A 20,494-nucleotide genomic window follows, 5' to 3' on the forward strand; every position below is an offset into this window, starting at 1 on the left:
TTTATCGGTGTCCGTTATTGGGAACAATTTTACGTTTCAGAATAGAATGCGTTATGGATAATATTTTCAAAGGCATAGTCCAAAAGACTGTAATTGACTAACAACGTCGCAAACAATTAAAATTCAATCACGATGTTTTCATTTTTCGGTACGAGCAATGGAATTACCCAGAATACATGAGATTATAAAACAAACAATTGTCCTCCTCTTACTACCTTCCCTAGCTACCCTTGTTTTTTTTTTTATCATGGGAGATAACAGTTCAACTTCAGCTGACAAGAGATACATGCTTTCTGATATTCACATTATAATAGATTTAACGTTTCGTGGGAGTAATCATGCACCTGCCGTAAAGATAGTATTTGTATATATAAAGTAGATAATTACATACGACTAGGACCCTTTCTCTTTATTTCAACATGGCGTTTAATCTATTGATTTTAATTGTTACTTTTCTTGGTCCCTTGTTTGCGGAAGGTAAGAAGTTTTTATGATTTGTGTGTTTACCAAAATATTACCTTTTATTTAGTAGACCAATGATTTGTATAGTTATTATTCAAGGCATGCTTCACGAGCATCATCAAAATGCACGATGGGTAATTACACAAAATCAGGTGCCACACAACACATTATAATAGAGGCTATTCCAAAAAGTCCGCGAGATTCTAATCCGTCTTACTATACAATTTCAAATCCTTGATTTTATTAGGATTAAATTTGTAAAAAAAAGTAACCTTTAAGATTAACAAACCCTTGCTTGTTTTTGCCATATTTGAATTCTGCCGTGTGTTCTGCAAACTGTTTACGCTCTCCATCTGACATGTACCCGCTATTTAAAGAAATTTAGATGACAATAATTGATTGAAACAAAAACTTTTCACATTTAATGCAGAAAAATAAAAGAAGTTGGAAGAAAATAGGTCCATTTAAAATTGTGAGAACTTTCCGTAAATGAATTACTAAAGAAATCAAATTATTATGTTGCAAATTTTATCGGCTAGGACAATGTATGAGAAATAAATTACTTTTCATTTGTGATTTTGATTTACAGTAGACAACGAGGTTTGCTGCAAAACATCAGAAAAGGCTTATAATTTTATTATATGGGCTTAAAATGGCGTGTAGCGAATGTCCTCTATACAACCATTCAAAAAAACTAATAAAAATTTGTTTTCAGAAGATCCACTTAGCGAATACGTCCATGTGCCAGCAAGATATATAGCGCCTATTCCTGCTAACTCCATTCTAAAAGACAACACAAGTCCGGACCGAATGAGTGTCAATCTATGTGCTGCAAAGTGTACCTTATTATTCCGGAGTGGAAATTTTCCATGCTACGCCTTTGAATACACACCCGGTAGTAATATGTGTATTTATACCAATATTACAACGTTAATGCTAAATGCTGGTTATCTCAGCTTGAAACAGAACGAAGCAGTTCATTACTACGAGAGACCAAAAGGTGAGAACCAGAGGCATATTTTCGAGAAAAAAAGTTGGGTGTTCAAACTATACGAGAAATTTGTATTACGGGTGTTTATTATATTTTTTTCTTTCTTACGGTACTATTTTTTAACTCACGCAAATCAAAATCTCGAAGTAAGCTAAAATGGTAAGATTCAGAGGAAAATTTCGAGAAGGAAAATGGGGAGGTGGGGATTAAATGTGTTTACAAAAAAACAAAAAATAGATAACGGGTGTTGTTATAATGTTTCCTAACTTTCAGATGGTATTTTTGAAAACTAACGCATAACAAAATCACGACAAAAAGGTACACTGCTTCTAGAATAGTTATTGTTCAATTTGTTTTTGAAATATCGTCAAAAGAAATATAATATATTAAATATTTTAAAATATAGATAACTGAGGAAATTAATACTTGCCATCAGTTTAAATAAAATGTAATTTGTTGTCTCAAACATTTTTGTGGATTTCCAAAGATCTTAATTCTGAAATTTACTTAAATAAAAAACTGTTACTAAGTTGAAGGCCAATAGGCGCATTTTTTTAAATTAAGTATTTTGGCACTTACAAATATATTTATGTACAGGTAGTTTCAAGAATCTGTTTCATGAACAACCTAATACCGCACTGAAGGACCAAGGAAGCTATTTCGATATTAAAAGAAATGTAACTGTAGAACAATGTGCTCATATGTGTCTTCTTAGTGCGCAGACCGGATGTCTATCATTTTCCTATAGCAAACAACTGACAGCATGCGGCCTTAGCAACATGTACCATAGCAACAATGCAAAATCGTCTGCTCCAATAATGGCAACACCTTTGTACGATCACTACCAGTTTTTTACTTGTACGTATATCATAGTTGTATATTTTCAGAATTCAACTATGAAATGTTTGAAATGAAACTTTTAACGTAAGTTTTAACATTTTTTAAGCGCAGTATATATTTTTTTCTATTTTAATTCCATACCAGCATACACGGACAAAAAAAAGAATAGAGAAATTTGAAATATTTTTTTTTTAAATATCAAGAATAGGGAATATTATGCAAAAGATACAAGTAATAGTTCTAAAGAAAAATGATATACTAAGTAATAGAAAAGAGAAATAAGTGACCCCTATTCAGACTTTCTTTATATTTTTCTTAACACTTATTTTAACAGCCTGGCCTTGTAATGCAATTTTACCAATGAACTACACTCCTACGGCCATAGCTTCTGTTAGATTTCCGTACCAAGCTGTCCGAAATATACAGTGTAACTTAAAGTTGGAAGCTCCACCTGGACACAAAATTGAGATAACTTTTTCCACGGTATATTTTGGTAAAGACGTTTGTTCTCACAATGGGGATGGTATTACACTGCATGATGGTGAAACAGTGGCAGCTCCCGTGATTGGTCGTTTCTGTGAGAGAACCGGAAGTGCTTTAAAAATAAGAAAATCTACAGCTAACTCGCTCTTCGTTACATACAAAACTGGATCCGTCCCAATGGCATTCAAAGCCGTATACCAATTTGGTAAGACACATTTACTATATACGAAATTAATATAAACGTTTTATTTCAACCAGATTAAACCACGTATCTATGCACAGAGAACGCGAAAAATATAACTGGCTAGTTAATTTTTAAACTAAACCATAATTCATTTGTTTTAAATTGAATTTATATCACCAAACGAGACCTCAAATTCACAGTGCCTGTTTGCTTTATTCATTTATACATTTTTAATTTGGTTTCGTCCCTAACATGCCTGTTTTTTATATATAAATTTGCCACTGGACAAGTTAACAATGATAGCTCAACTAATTTGTATTGCAATTAGATTTATCCTGACCATTTTAATTTTCTTTTTATGTTATGTTGTCCTCTTGTGAGTAAACAATCGTAATATAATTTTCAATTAATTTTTTTTTGGTCATTTATAGTGAACCCGTGTGAAAATCACAAATGTCAAAATGGTGCAATATGTAATGTGACAAACAGGTCATATGTCTGTCATTGTCCACATGGTTGGTCTGGAAGATTCTGCGAGGCAAACATTGACGACTGCGTAAATGAACCTTGTCTTTTTGGAGGAAGTTGCGTCGACGAATTAAATGGCTACCATTGTCAGTGTTCAAACGAATTTTCCGGAAATCGATGTGAAAAGTTCCTTGGAAAGTGCGCAGAAAATCCATGTGTACATGGCGTTTGCCACGTGACCTCTCGATATAATTACACATGCAAATGCGAGAAAGATTATATTGGGAAAAACTGTGATCATAAACAGCAATATTGTAGTCCGAATCCTTGTGTGCATGGTTCTTGTTTGGAAACGTTTGGGTATTATTTGTGCCAATGCAAAAACGGTTACACAGGTCAAAATTGTAACATTCCCGAAAACCCATGCAAATATCGCCCATGTGCAAATGGCGTTTGTTCATCAGTTAACGCAATTTATCACTGCGCATGCACAAAAGGATTTTCCGGCAGGAATTGCGATATTATTGATAAATGTGCCAATGTGAATTGTCCACATGGTAAATGTATTAATCTGAATAATACGCTGAAATGCGAATGCGAATATGGATTCACCGGAAGTAGGTGTGATGTCTTGATAAATCAGTGTGCAAATGTCAACTGTTTTCATGGAAAATGCATCACCAATAACAATACATACTCATGTGAATGCAAAGAAGGATGGACAGGTATTAGTGTACTTAGTTTAAAAATGTCATTGAAAATAAACTTAATGAAATATTTATAAATGACGAACAATAGACTCTCTTTAAAGATTAAAAATGAACAATGGTCTCTATTTGCTGCAGGTGATTTGTTCGATTCGTTTGATTTTATTTGATTCAGTATATTATCTGTATATTAACTACTTAGAATTAGAAATTCGTTTCAATTTTTGCTAAAACGAGTAAAAACGAACACTACTAAATTATTAGCGTGTTGATCATGAACTATCAATGGTGATTTTTCAACACATTGTAATTAATTGAATTATCGGACCAAGAACACTTATAAAATGTAGAACCTTGTTTTGTGGTAAACTTTGTTTAACTCAAAAGCCTCGTACGATATTAAGTAAATATGAAAGATTTTTTTTGGCTATAACATAAGTTTAAAGTTACCGATATTTTTTAAATTTTTCGGGTCCAATTTATTTTATTTTTCTAAAGTATATATAATGATATAATGCCTGATCCCATTCAAAGTTTCGAAATTAGGGTGCTAAACTTATCGTTTAATCATGTCCCTATAATGGGATTTGAAGAAGTTTTAATAATTTTTTTACAATGTGTTTTTGCCCTATTATACCATTTAAGATAGTTAAAGGCTGTGATATAAACACATTTGTTCATATGATTTTTATGATATGTAGGGTGGCCATAATTAGATAGCAAGCAGGAGTCGGTTTCACGATAAAACGTACGACTAAGATTGTTCTTAAGTCATGAACAATTCAGTATAGTTACGACAGATCTTAGTCCTAAGTATTTTGTGAAACCGACTCCAGGAACCTACGTTTGAAAGATAATTGTCATATATAAAGACATTATAATTCAGTTTTTAATAAGAAAAGATAAGTCATTGCGACAAATACAAATGTTGAATGTCCTGAATCTAGATTTTTAGGAAAATATCACCAAGAAACGATTTCAATAAAAAAAAAATAACAATCACAAACAAATATTTACTTACGCAAATGAGGATTAATCTTGTTTTTCTTGTATATTCTACCATCCAGCTCGATCACTGAAAAATCTTAAGTTGCAGCTAAAAACAAACAAAATCTCCACACACGTATTTAAGAACATACAAGAAAACGTTTCCAGATAATGTAAGCACGCGGAAAAGACTTATATAAAAGATGCCGGGGACAAAATCAAATAAGCCCCAATTAATATAAAACACACAATCCCCTGATAAATCGGAAACCTCCCAGTAATAAAAGCGATTAAACACTATTCCTTTTATCATGCAGGTCCCACTTGTGAAACTGATATAGCTATTGATCCATGCGATAAAGCGCAGTGTGGAATTGGCATATGTGAGGCTCTTCATGGTAGCCGAATGGAGTACCGTTGTCTGTGTCCAAATGGTTACCATGGGAAAAACTGTCAGTCACGTGGTGTTACCAATGCAGACAAGTGTAAGTGTTTTAGTGAACCTCGTTTTCATTATTAACGAAATGTTGATGTTCCTATGATGTGGTACATGTTATTACTTACTTAGAATATAAAGTCGTTGTTGTGCCTTAATTATTGCACATAGGACAAGGAAGGTTTTCTCGTTGAAATATGTCTTTGGTAAACATTAATTTTTTACAAAAATTCCTTAAAAAGTAAATTACTTCCTTCTGTTGGCCCCTCAAAATACAACTAAATAGACCCCAAGGAGAAAAATAATAAGAACTGAGCAAAAACTTTGTTTAGAACTTTTACTTTCTTGTTATAAAGTACAGATAAATGTAGAATATAGACAGATGAACGTTCTTTGTCCACTGTACTAAAATAATAAGTTAAATGATTAAAATGTCTAGTGGTTTCATTTTTTGATATCCTTGATCCACGACTTATTTTTGTTAAGTGTAGACATATAGCATGCTCTATAAAGGTACGGATTTCAATGTTTCAATAAAATTGCTTTTTGAAATTTCATCAAATACCTTACAAATATCTTAGATGCAGTAGGATATATGTCTTCTTTTTTCAGTCCACACTAAGTCCAGACCTTGTGATCAAGTGCAATGTTTTAACAGTGGCAAATGTAAAGATTTAAATGGAAAGGCCATATGCAGTTGTAAGGCTCCCTTTAGTGGAACTTTCTGTGAACGGAAATTAAAAGATTGTAGCTTTCTCCCGTGTCTCGCAAATGCAACGTGTGTGGATACAAGGTTGGGACATGTGTGTATTTGCCCAACTGGAATTGTCGGTCAAGTTTGTGACAGAGTAATGTCTCCTTGCATTAGTAACCCATGTAAAACTGGTATCTGTCAAGAATCCAACAATGCATACGGATATAGGTAAATAGAAATTTGTGTAAGATTACAGTATTTTGTGTTTTGTTTTGTTTAATAGTTTGATTTGATTGATTTTTGGTTGATTAACGTCCATAAACAAATATTTCATGCATATTCAGGACGATACTCTGTTCAAGGGGGCTCGCGATTCATAATTTTTTAGTATAGGATTTCTCTATATTTTTATCTAATACTTCATAGAAAAAATAAAATAAAAAATGGGGTCACCGTTCATTTACGCTCACAATCTGCCTACGAAAGAAGCATACATTTTCAATAATGACCTTTTTTTCTGTTGAACTTATATGAGAAATAGCGGTAATATCGAAATTAAAAAAAGAACTAAATTACAGAAATCGCTTAAATTTTACAATTATTTAGTTTATGTACAGCTTATTCGAAAACAACAATAAAAAATATAGGTCACCGATGAGTTAACAAAGATATTTCAATTTTAATGCCAAAAATGACAATTTTGCACCAAAAGGAGATACATGTAGTTTGGAACTTCTTCAATGATATATACATTTTAAAAGCCAAAACTAATTGTTTTTTTGGAATGATTTTTGTACCATGTGATAAAGTAACAACTACTTAAAGTAAAGAATAAAATTTGTAATAAAAAAATAATATTTTATTTTTTTCTGAAAATCTTATACCCGCGAGCCTCCTTAAGCTCCGGTGTACGTTAATATATTCATAATGTAAGATAGTTATGATATTCATAAGCAATAATAGGACAAAGAAACGTGTCTTTGTTTTGTTGTATGCTATTTAATTAAAAAAAATTGCTGCGCTTGTAAAATTTCAGCTAACAAATAAGTTCAATTTACCTCAACCAATGTTTCAACTTTATATCCAAAGTTGATATAGTACGATCATTCGTCTCAACTCGGCCGATTCCGTACCCTCATCAAGGAGAGTAGCGGATTCTACCGAGGATTGCCGAATGATAGTACGATATAGCCTGTTCAATTTCAAAGTTTTGTGTGAAAATAGCAATGTGGTTCCTAGATCGGTCCGAGAATGAAGGCGATCGTTTCGTATTAATATTTTTATTTTAAATCACACGAATTCATTACTTATTCATTACAATTACTATAATAGATATTGGAAGATGTAGTGAGTGCCAATGAGACAACTCTCCATCCAAATAACAATTTAAAAAAAAGTAAACCATTATAGGTCAATGTACGGCCTTCAACACGGAGCCTTGGTTCACACTGAACAACAAGTTATAAAGGGCCCCAAAATTACTAGTGTAAAACAATTCAAACGGGAATACCAACTGTCTAATAAAGATACAAACTTTAAAGCAAGACAATTTCGTAAAGCCTCGGTCACACCTTACCGGATAGCACAAACGGACGCCTAACAGATGAAAATAAAAGTTGTTCGTTGACAAAATTGTTATCCGTTGGGTGTCCGTTGATGTACTGAACGAATAAAACGGACTTGTAACGGATGTTTAACGGACACACACCGGATATGCAACGTACGAGAAACGGAAACGTCCCGGACAGAACGGATGTCGAACGTACATCAACCGGACGAGTACCGCATAAAACGGACACCTAACGGAAGCGTACCGGATAAAACTGATGACCAAGATAAACAGAAAAATCAAAGGCGACAATAATAATACTTGTAAATCGCATAAATATTCAAAATGTTTCTGTGTAACTGGTTTTGAATTAGTCTTCAAAATTCCGCCAAAGGGCAGTGTCTGGTCTGCATAAGAGCTGCTGGATTGTGAAGACGTGCTTATACTCTAAGATCGATTATGAATAATATGAATTCATAAACCTTAAGAAATCTGACATATCAATAATGGGCATTTCTGGCGCAAAATTTTCAGTTGGCATTTATCTGTTTCAGATCCGTTCATCATCTGTTTTATCCGTTATACGTCCGGTAGAAGTTTGTTTCTCATCCGTTCAACATCCGTTTTATTCGTTAACCGTCCGGTAGTTATCCGTTAGGCGTTCGTTCGAGCTATCCGGTAAGGTGTGACCGAGGCTTTAGAGAGAGAGAATATGCAAATTTAAATTGTAATAAATTGGACAACTCGGTATGTTAATATCTTCGTATACGACACACGCGGGTGCAACTGTATTATCGAATTTGAACAAAACACGAGAATGCGCAACACGGCAAATGTTCCCAGTGAAGAAGGGCCACTCGGCTTAAATCGGCCTTGTCGAGTACAGGTTTAAGTACATACAGTTCCTGTTTCTCAGCTGTTTGTTTTGTGCAGATTTTTACTTAGTACTGCTGTTTTATTTTTTTAATGATTGTGTGTCTATCTGTGTTGTAACTTCTATTTTTTAGTATGCTTATTGCCCTTAAAATAATTAGTATAAAAAGTACCCGTCAACAAATAATCATTATAACTTCTGTCTACAGATATATATTTTTGTCCATATATTTTAGATGTGTTTTGTACACGTTGACAGGCCATAATAATGTCACAATTACTTCAGTAATTATACCACCTAACAATAGTAAGTATCATATATATATGTAATAATTGTGTACATGACAAACAGATGTCAATTTCATAAACACCTTGATAGAAATGTGTCATTAATGAGGGTTTGGAGGGGAACCTTCCATTTTTTATTCCTTCATTTCTAAGTATTTTTTTCTCTGTCTATCTAAATCTTGCCTGTCAATTTTTTTTTTAATTTGTTACATGAAGCAGCGCATTTAAAAAAAAAATTAAACATTTTTTTTGGCTATTTATCGTTTTTTTTAACTACTTTCTCCATTCTTTATTCTTAAATATTTTGTTTCTTATTATTTTCTCCATTTTTCTGCGGTATATGTTGACTATGCTGTTAACCCCATTCAAACCCTCATTTATGTTTTGCCTGTGGATAAATGATCGTTCAAATTATGAAACTTTTTTATTGATAGATTTGAACTTATTTTCCGGTGATTCCGGTGATTTGTTTAATTCTGTTTCAATCAATGAATTTTAATTAAAAATGATTTAAGTAATTTGATTAAGACGTATTTTCCTTTTTATTTATTCGATTTATATTGTTTATTTATGATGTCAATTGCACTCGTTTTCATTATCATAAATCATGAATCATTGAATTCATTCATATTGTCATTTTAAACATTTCATTGACAAATTATTCGCGCGCGAATTTTTAAAAGGTAAGTGCAAAATTTTATCATATTTTTATATTTGATAGTACGTTCTATAATTATTTATTTATTTATTTATATTTATAAATATTAATTATTGATATTCATAAATTTGATATTGTTTAAACTATTAAGGTGGTACCTAACACTACAGGGAGATAACTCTGTAAAATCAGCTAAACGTTTCAATTACATTGTGTTGTAAACGGAGTATTAAGCTTCTCAGTGATTAAAATTGGTTTTTAACTAACTGCTATATAACCAGCGTAATTTTTCTAATACAATGGTTGGTTCAAAATTTTAGATTTTTTTTTTGTGTTAAAGGGTCAAAGTAAATACTGTGTAAAAATTTTATGAAAATTAAACGAGCAAAATTAATTTTAGTGAAAGTGTTGGGTACCACCTTGAATTGACACAATAGCGTTGATATTAATGTTATTCTAAGTAATGCATTCATTAAAAGTGCATACTAATTCATACACAAACACACACAAAATCGCATTTTTATGTTTTCTTTTATTATTTTTGTTTATATTGTAACCATAAAATATTATTTTATGATTATGTTTATTTCATTCCTTTGTTTATTGGTTGATTTTCTTTGACTTTGTGATCAGAAAAACTACACTTAATGTAAGTATTAATCAATGTAAAATTAACTATTAAGAGTAAAGAAATTTCAGTATCCATCTTATTAACTAATAAAAGCTTTTAATTGAATTACAAAATAACATGAATTTTTATATTGTCAAAACATCAAGATTACAAGAGGACAGAACAATCATATTCTAAAAGTCGTGATAGGGCCTTAAATTTTGCAAGAATTTGGGAATAGGCCTTTATTTTCGTTGGAATTTGGGATTCACGATAATCTGCAACATTTTTCCGGGATTTTAATTTACCCCCTCCCAACGGCCCTTTTACAAAATTTTACCAGAAATGATATTTTTTTCCCCCGTCCCAACCAGAAACATTTAAATATATATATATATACCGCACACACAGATGAGCAGCAGCATTTCTTTAAAAAAAAAATATGAATACCTGAAATACAGCTTTTTTTCTAACAACGAAAAACAAAAAAAATATCGAAGAACGATCTCATTTTTTTGTCTCCAAATATTATAACATTGTAATTCTTGTTAAGTATGTATACCTTATTAAAATGTATAACTTATTAAAATGTATATTTTTATTTATTACCATGATAATGTACTACAACCGGACTCTGACGATCTACAAGTATATCAAAGGTACATGTATGTTAAGTCGAGTGTCAATAGGTAAAAAAATGTACGTAAAACATTTGTGAAGAATCAGCACAACGTTTTTGTAGGGGATTTTTGTTGGGGGGGGGGGGGGGGGGGGGGGCGGTCGGATCCTTAATCCCGCTTATTGTTTAGTGAGAATCCTGTATTATCCGGCTTCCCGTTGCCATACTAGCGCATGTATTTTCCTGTGTCCTGCCAGACTCCGTTTCACGTTTTTCTCTTTATTATTCGACTTTTCATGTGTCACGCTAAAAATAAACCCCGGCCAATCTCGCGTCACGCTCAGATCCCATTGGGAACCATGTATTGCGAACAGTTATTTTAATTTTAATCAATCATGTAATAAAATGGAATCGAACAATTAACGCAGATAACATTTAGTTATATTTTGATAAACAAATAACAATCCTGGCAAAACATTGTTTCTTGCGTGTTCACTTTCCAATGATGTAAACAGGAATCATCCACAATAGTAGTCAAAATAATTATGATGTTTTGAGAGGCTTGTCTTTTTCTTGCTTTGACGCTTCCTACAACGTTGCAGAAATACGTCACTGCAAAAAAAAAAAAATAAAAAAAAATAGCCTTTCAAAATATCCTATTTCGACTACCTTCGCAGGCGCATCTTACTAACAATTGACCAGTCCTTTTACTTGTGCGTTTGGATAGTATAGTTTGTGGTAGTGTGCACACAATTGGAAATGATTAGCTAACAATCCAGAATGACAAATATATACTAAATTATTGAGTTTAATATAGCATGGTACAATAACATGAGGCTTTTAGAAATAAGACTATTTTGTATTAATGCCAATACACTCTCCATCCATATCATAATTCGTAAAAATTAAACCAGTGTAGGTAAAAGTATGGCCTTCAACACGGAACCTTGTTAACACAGAACAGCAAGCATTAAAGAGTTCCAAAAGTGACAAATGTAAAACCATTCATACAGGAAAACCAACGGTCTTAACGATAAACAAAAAAAAACGAGAAACACTGATGAACAACATTAACACACAACTGAACAACAGGTTTCTGACTTAGAGTGAATAGAATTCAGAATTCAGAACTGTATCCAGCTGACTCTCTGTTACTTTCGATTGCACCGATATTACCTTCCATCATATATTATGAGGTAGTGAAGTCATTGATTTTATATGCTTTATAGGTTGATAGACTAAGATTGTTTATATGTTACAATTTGTTTGTAGTGTCCTCAAATTAAGCTATTTTTAGTTTTAGATTAGAAAAACATGTCATAACACTTCAAGATCGGAAAGAGCAAAACGACAATCCCTAGACTCTTCGATCGGGTTAGTTTAATTTTTTAAAAAGCTTTATTCTTATTATTGTCCAAGAGGCGCATCCATGATTTGAAAAGGGGAGAGGGAGAAAATATGCCACGTAAGTAATAGAACATGTAAGAAGTCTATGCGACGAGCATATACAAGTATGTAGCTCCTTATTGGAATGGCATTATGCAGCCCCTCCCCCATAATTTCTTAACAAATGTTAGTCTGATACACTTAAATGTCCAGTCAATGGAAATTCAAATTTTAAACTTTCTTGTGTTGATGATAGGACTATTAGGTTATCCCTGGATGTGTATTCTACTCAAAGCCGTTTTATGTACGTTATTCCCCCTAAATAATTTTATTAATATAAGTTAAACACACAATGGTTCATTACAAATATATTTATAAGCTGTAGAAATCATTATACGGAATATGAAAATATGTCATTGGAGCGCATATATAACACATCTAACAGTGTCAAAGTGATAGCATCTAATATTTCCCGCAATGATATATTTTTGGACTTATTTTATTCTATTGGCATAACAATTTCGTCGACTTGGATAAAACAAACATTTTTTAATAACATACAAGAACAAGATTTTTTTTGAATTTTCTCTTTTACTTGTGTCTACACTGTCACTCAACTTTATATTCAGAACGATCCCTAGGTCAGGGTTGTGGTGAGTGAAGCAAAATCAAAGAAAACAAATATAGATATAAGAAAAATGTGGTATGAGTGCCAATGAGAGAACTTTCCGTCAAAGTCACAATTTGTAAAAGTAAACCTTTATAGGCCAAAGTCCAGCCTTCTACACAGGGCCTCGTGTTATAAACGTCTATTTGGTATTTCTGGTTACCGGAAATGTAGGACATAATTTATACTGTTTATTGTATTTTACGGGACTGTATACATTCTTTATGCTTGTCGCCGGCGAACAGTAACTCTCTCTTACATACAGAAACATTTTCCTGCCCATACATACTGATATATAACACTTGATCTCATCGAACAACAAGCTAAAGAGGGCTATAATTCTTTCAATTACTCTGACCTGTTCAATGTTTTGAAATTAAAAAAAGCAAACTAAACGATTTCACGGCATTGAGTTGTTTCTAGTTCTTGACACATATCACAACACTACAAGTATGTCACTTTACTTCCCATCATAAAACAGCTCTGTGTTATAGATTGTAACAAAACTGATCTATTGCTTTCTTTGTCACGATTGTGAAATGTAAACCAGTGTGCACTTAAAAAAGTAGTTTTATAACATCATTTTAGGGACCACCAACGAGCAAAGGATACGAAAATGTTTACATTGAACTTTCCATACATAAGTCATTGTACGCTAACAATTAAAACAAGATATCTGTTCTGTCTTTTTTATTTTTCACTCTATTCAGTCCTGTATTTTTTTTATATAGGTTTATCATTTATTTTGTCATCTTACATTTTATGTTTAACCAAGTTGCTCATCCTGTCTGATTTCTACTCGACTCCTGTCTTGCTTTTTTCAAATTTCGTTCTAGCCCCCTCCCCCCTTTTGAAACTTAATTTTTTTATATTTTATATGAAATTGCTCGAAAGTTCAAAGAAAAAAATACCTACATTACTTATAATTCGTTTTTTTTTGTTTTTGGACTTTTGTAGTCCAACACAAAGTTTAAAGAAACGTTTTCCGACACAAACGAAAAGAAATATAATTATTTGGATTTTTGCAATGGTATGTATGCAGAACATGCATGTTCATTGGTATTTGAAATACAGTTCTGACTGTTTATAATATGGTAAAAGACAAAGCAACCACCGGCGCAGATTTCATATGCATTCCTCATATTCTTCGCAATACTTCACGTTATGTTTATGATAGCGTGACGGAAATGGAACTGCATGGATATAACATATGCACTAAGATTGACGCATTGTATTTTAAACCAATATTTTTTTCTTTGCGGTTTCATTTAAGTGTATTCATATGTTTATGACTAAACTATTACATTTAAGATTCAAAACGTTAATTGCTAATAAATGTTCAGAATAAATAAACAAACTTTTTTTCTCTTACAGATAAACAAGTGTCAGAAAAAGCGAGGATAAAATAAATATGTATTATATCAAACTATGAATATGATATTGAATATGTGAATAGGAGTTTTTTTTTTGATAACTTCGATCTTTCTCGAGCTCTCAGTTGACATTGATTGTAACCTCTTATTACTTATTTAGTCGTCTTTTTTCATGGTAGTTACTATGCACTACATATGTTACACTTTCCTTTCGTTCAGTATGTGACCGCCCACTCGAGGGCACTATGGTCTGACAGGGTCGTTAAAAACATCCATCATCATCTCTCGTCCAATGCGGTTTCTTTAACTACATTAATATCATCGTCCTTCGTTCTTCTGTCCGTTTTGTACACTATTCTTTGTTCTCAACCCCATTCAGACCATCATCAAAAACCTTTAATGTTGTCGCAAGACTATAGATCTGTAACAACGGCCAATTTAGCACGGAAAGAAGGAACAAATATCAAAAGAAAAAAAACTCATTGTCCAATAAAACAAATCACAGTTGCAGAACGGCATAAAATTGCCTCTTTTAATATACAAAACAAACTTAGTATATGTTGGTACTCCGACGGGTTTCACTTTTAGAGGATGATTTAATTACCCTTTCGAATTATCTGAGATAACTTAAATAGGATTCTTGTAGCTCAGTCTTCTGTTTGTTTAGTGTAGTCAACTGGTTTGTGTTATCGTCATCTTTCTCTTTTGCCTTGGTATTGTCAGTTTCTCTTCAACTTTTAAGTTTTTCATGTCCTTTGGCATCTGCTGTATGATTGGCTGTATCTATTTTATTATCTAGAATTTTGACCCTTATTTTTTCACAGACCAACCCATCATATTTTTTAGTAGATTATTTTGTATTGGTTGAGGAAGACGTAGTGCACGGAGAGGACCACCGAGCATTGACAGGAACAATAACAATCCTAGACAATTAAGATTGGAGTCGACTGCACTTGTCAATTTCGAGATTTAAACCCATTATTGATACAATAGTTCGAATAGCAGACCACTTGGGCACCGAATCACCTTGTATACCTTAGAGACCTGGTGTAGTGGTTAGTGCATCGGACTACTAACACAAAGGTTTCTGGTTTGATTCCCGTTCCGGGACTAAATTTTAGGCTCATTGGCGAGAATGGTCTTGAGGAAACGATGAAAGTCCGTCGTAAGGGGCTAATTAATGGCTAACCCGTGTTGAGAGAAAGCCATATATCTTGCCCGTAAAAGACACCCTTGTAGATTTTGAAAAAAAGAGTAGGCTAATGCCGCTACAAGGAAGCACTCGCACCCGCAAATTGGAAAGGGATTGATATAAGTTGCAAAACTTGTTTCCCAAACCACTATAAATAGATAAGTTTAAACTAAACCTCAAGGATATTTTGTGTAAAAAAACCCAACATATTAAAGACCACAAAGAGATAGAACATCACAAACCGAAAGGAAATTACTTGTTTAGAAAGGGAAGAAAAAATTCTAATAGGAATAGACGAAATAAGAATAAATATCAGAGACTATCAGAGATCTGCTACCAACATAAAACTCGCCGTTTCGGAATCTAATGTATCCTGGGTAATATTTCCAAAAGAGTACAACAAAACGTCATGATTGGTTAAAATGTCATAAACAATGGAAATTTAACCAATGACGTGACGTTATTTTCATTTAGGGGTACGAACAATGAAATTACCCATGATGCTTTAGATTCTGAAACATACAATTCCCTCGAGTATTAAGTCATTAAGATATACACGTGTCATTTACGTCAATATATTTTGATATAACGTACTTAGATTAGTCATCAAATGTACATTAGCTTAATAAAAGGAGTAGGTCCGGTAAGGCCGATTTTGGCCTCACATTTCAGGTTCATCTAAAAAGGTTTTTGGACACTTTTTAAACACTTAAGTGTATATTTCAAATGATTCGATTAGTGTATGTGAATTTTTTTAACTGATTTAGTCATTAAAAACGCTCTGATTCAAGCCTAAATATGAAAAATCTATTAAATATGCCAAAAAACGTCACTTTTCAGATGTTTTTTGGGGAAAATGAAAGTGGCCGCACCCGTGTTCATCCTCAACCTTTATATATGTTTTGTATTATCATCAAATACAACTTACATTTCAATATTATGAATGAACACGAATGCGGCCACTTTCATTTTAGACGGAAACCGTCTAAAAATTAACCAAAATGCTAAAATTTTAAAGATTTCAGTAATTTAGCATGACTTAATAATGCTAGAACGCGGTATGTGTGCATTATATTGTCAAAAACAGCTCATATATATGTGTAGCAGAAACGTTTCACTTTCCAATATATAGCTTAAAGATAACATTTTCACAATTTTCTAAAACTGCTATATTTTGGGGCCAAAAAGGGGTCTTACTGAACAAACTCATTTATGATAAAAGTGTAAACATTTCGCTTTTTCAGGTTACTGACTTCAATAGTCAAATACACTGTACTTTAACTTTATAAAAGTTATAAAAATGCGTTAGCATTTTGCTTTTAGAGTTATTTTAAAACAAGCTGATAATCAAACTTTGAAACATAAAATTCATATATTTGATGACATACAGAATTACATAAAAAAAACTCAGCATACGATAAATACATTATCGGGTTATATATTCAACTACACATATTCTCGTTAGTTAGTTAGCTTAGACACATGATATACATTGTCTATCAAATAACAATCTATGTAAAAGCACAGACATTATATTGGGTAGTTGGTCACTGAACGTAGGACACAATAAATGTACAGTTAACACAATGCATCGTCATGTACATTTGTACGCCACATGTCGTGTATTATTAACCATATTCTGTTTTTTACCATCAAATACATTTGCATCATTCACAGGTCATATACCTTTCAATTGTTTTGGATGATGATAGTTTCGGATTGTCACCTCTTCCCTCAACATACAACTTTTCATATTTGGGATGAGCCTAGTTTCGGATTTGCACTTTTCATTTAAACTTTCAACCTTTCATTGTTCGGATGATCATAGTTTCTGACTTACGCTTTGAAACATTCCGCCACAAACAACGCACATAATTTTACGTATTTACATAATTATTACATATATTCATATAGCCCATCAATCATATTGCATATTTACATCCAATTTCACACTTCCATGTGTCTTTTGCTCTATATATAAACACTTTATATTGTTCTTGAATTATTATCGTCACCTTGTTACACGTGACCTTTCAAACGACACTCTCGTGTACTTTTAGCTAATACTGAATTGGTAGTATTGCAGGAAACACATTCATGTTACGCCCTGTGATCTTTCGTTTACTACAAACTTCCTTTTAAGACCTTTTTGTCGATTTCCTCGTACGTGTCAGTTTCCTCGTGAAAACTAGAGAACCCCGTATTTAGATAGTTGTAATATGTCGAGCTATCACTGCTAGAATTGTCAACGATATTTGAGTATTCTGGAGGGTGGACATTAGGGCGTGGTATCTTAAACCTGTGTTTCTGTTTCTGCTCTTCTGCTAGTTTCCTTTTCTTTGCTTCATCGAGGTTTCGTGCTCGATCTGAACTGTAGAAAAAAAAGCTTATAAGTTTATTAATTTACACATTTATAAAATACATCTCCGGTTTTGATTATTGTCCCGTGCAGTTGGGCTATGTCGATTCCAAGTATTATTTATAATAGTGAATATAAGTACCATATACTCTTCTCACTGAACTAAAGTGACTATGTAACAGATATATAATCTAGCTTTTACTGCAAACAACCAGGACTTTTTTTTAATGTGACCTACCGAATTAGACTTGCTGACGAGTTTGTACTAACATGAGGATTACGACGGAGCCACCCACATATGGAGCAGGGTCTGCCAACCCTTCCAGAGAACCTGATATCACACCAGTTTTCGGTAGTTTTCCTGTTGCTTAATGTTTAATTTTCTATGTTGTGTTTTGTGTACTATTGTTTGTCTTTTTTTATTTAGCCATGGCGTTGTCAATTTATTTTCGATTACTGAGTTTCAATGTCCGTCTGGTATTTTTTCCCCTTTTTAAGGATAAGATGTCACGTTTAGTATGTTCATACAATATCAACATTAGAAAAAAGCAAAACGATCAACTGAATGAGAACATATTTCATAAACCTGATCGTAGCATAAAAATATAGAATCTTATAACAGAAAGGTCAAGAGATTCTCCTTAGTTATTCTCAGACTTGTCATTAAGTACAAAACATAGATTTAAAATCAAAATGTATTATTGCGATATAGACTTCATATCAGTGTGACATTGTGTTAAGGTAATATAACACAGATTGAATCAAGAGGATTTGTGTATGATTTTTTATAAATAGTTTTACTATTTTTCAAAATTCAATGTGCTAATAAGCTTGTCAAACGACATACATTAATATCGCCTGATTAAGTTGTATAGGCTTATAACATTGTGCAGAGATAAAACATATGGTTATATCTCCCAATTAGACGACTGTCCTCCATAGACCAAATGACATGTATTTAAATGAATAGAAACACAATGTATGTTTTGAAAGAGAGGAAGGATTGGGTGTAATGTTTCCATTTACTTTTTAAATATTTTGTTTAGATATAGACTGTCTAAAGAATCTCTGTATTGCCGATTAACAGGCTATTTGACACAATTACATTGATTCTGAGGAACAAACAAGGGAAAGGTTACTTTATCTAAGAGAAACAACTGTACCTTAAAGTCAATGTTTATGAATTTTACAAAACAAGAAAAAACCAGAAAGTTACATGACTGTATAATATGAACTTACCGCCGTTTACGTCTACACACTAATACAATGATTGCAGCAATGACGTTCACAAGAAAAACGCCAACTATAGATATTGGTAAGATGAGCTGATCTAAAACATAAGAAAATACTCGGAACAATCATTTTCAGAAATACACATGAACAATCATATTCAGAAATTACCGCGTTAATTTATTTTCAGAAAAATACCCATGTACAATCATTTTTAGAGATTTCCATGAAGCATTGTTTATTTAAAAAAAAACTAATTTGTACAATTATTTTGAGAAAATTTAATGTTCAGAAATTTCAATAAATACCATGCACAATAAATAATAGAAAATACTATAACCAATCATTTCAGAAAATATCATGTGATAAGTATGTCAGAAAACAACTATGTTATACAATTATTTTCAGAAAACAAATATGTTGTACAAGTATTTTCAGAAAACATTGATTGTACAATCATTTATAGAAAACATTGATTGTACAATCATTTATAGAAAACACTATGAACAATCATTTTCCAAAAAATACTATGAATTATAATTTATGGAAATAACTATATCATACAATCATTTTCAAAAATTTCATGTGTAATGAATTTCTGGAAGTGACATGTTTAATCATTATTGTACAAAAATAACACGTACAGTCATTTCAGAAAATCCAATTCACAATCAACTTTAAACTCTATTATGTATAGTCAATTTTAGGAAAAATCTTGAAAAAGTATGAACTATAAATATTAGGATAAACTAGTAACTATATTATAAAATCATTTCCCTAAAATACAATTTGCCATTTTTTTCTCCAGAAAAATACAATGTACAATCAATTACAAACAAAACCATGTGCAATCAATTTCAAGCAATACCATATACAATCAATTTAATAAAATACTATCTACTGTCTAATTTGTGTAGGCCATAATAGTTACTGAATAAAAAAAAATCATTCCAACTCTTAAAAACGTACGTTTGTTTTTAAACATTGACCATTACTTAAAAGTTTCAAATTATAGAATAAGCATTTCTATATTTGCGTTACACGTGCACTCTTGGCTTTAAAATGGAATAGTTGAGAAAACATGTGCAGGATTAATACAAAAATACAAAAAAACAATACAAAAAACACTTACCGACGCCGCTTCTAATAACCTCAGGTTTATCGGGTTTCTCTCCTGGGAAGTCAGCTTCCGGTAACATTGGTGTTACATTTGGGATATTTGTTGTCATTCTTGATTCTGAATAACATAAAAAATGATTGAAGTCGCCATTAAGTTTGCACTTTTCTAAAGCAGTCAGAGATTTCAGTGTAGGTAATCGAGTTGAACAATTTTGTAATAGAAATGTCCAACCACACATTTCCAAATACACTATATAGCAACGTAAACATTGTCTTTGCAACTTAATAAAATAATTAATAAACTTCACCTCAAAAAGAC

General features: G+C 32.3%; 2 protein-coding genes across 4 annotated transcripts in view; one reads left to right on the plus strand and one right to left on the minus strand.

Moving 5' to 3' along the window:
- Positions 1-1,181: 1,181 nt before the first annotated feature.
- LOC134719613 (fibropellin-1-like) lies at positions 1,182-14,348 on the plus strand. Its single transcript, XM_063582605.1, has 9 exons — positions 1,182-1,462; positions 2,051-2,311; positions 2,628-2,981; positions 3,392-4,153; positions 5,440-5,607; positions 6,171-6,480; positions 8,911-8,981; positions 12,147-12,223; positions 14,277-14,348. Exons 1-8 carry the CDS (start codon positions 1,273-1,275, stop codon positions 12,155-12,157), a joined length of 2,127 nt encoding a protein of 708 aa, XP_063438675.1. The 5' UTR covers positions 1,182-1,272; the 3' UTR covers positions 12,158-12,223; positions 14,277-14,348.
- Positions 14,349-16,028: 1,680 nt separating this feature from the next.
- LOC134718801 (mucin-2-like) overlaps positions 16,029-20,494 on the minus strand; it is a 30,339-nt gene continuing 25,873 nt past the window's right edge. For 2 of the 3 annotated variants that reach the window (XM_063581532.1, XM_063581530.1), the window contains 3 exons: positions 20,189-20,293; positions 19,066-19,156; positions 16,029-17,838 (listed from right to left, as the gene is read on the minus strand). In XM_063581532.1, the coding sequence (XP_063437602.1) occupies positions 17,592-17,838; positions 19,066-19,156; positions 20,189-20,293 (443 nt within the window). In that variant the 3' untranslated portion in view covers positions 16,029-17,591. The remainder of the gene's footprint in view (positions 17,839-19,065; positions 19,157-20,188; positions 20,294-20,494) is intronic. The other variant, XM_063581531.1, reaches the window with a different exon arrangement.

This window comes from Mytilus trossulus, chromosome 5, assembly GCF_036588685.1.
Source record: "Mytilus trossulus isolate FHL-02 chromosome 5, PNRI_Mtr1.1.1.hap1, whole genome shotgun sequence".
Classification (NCBI taxonomy): domain Eukaryota; kingdom Metazoa; phylum Mollusca; class Bivalvia; order Mytilida; family Mytilidae; genus Mytilus; species Mytilus trossulus.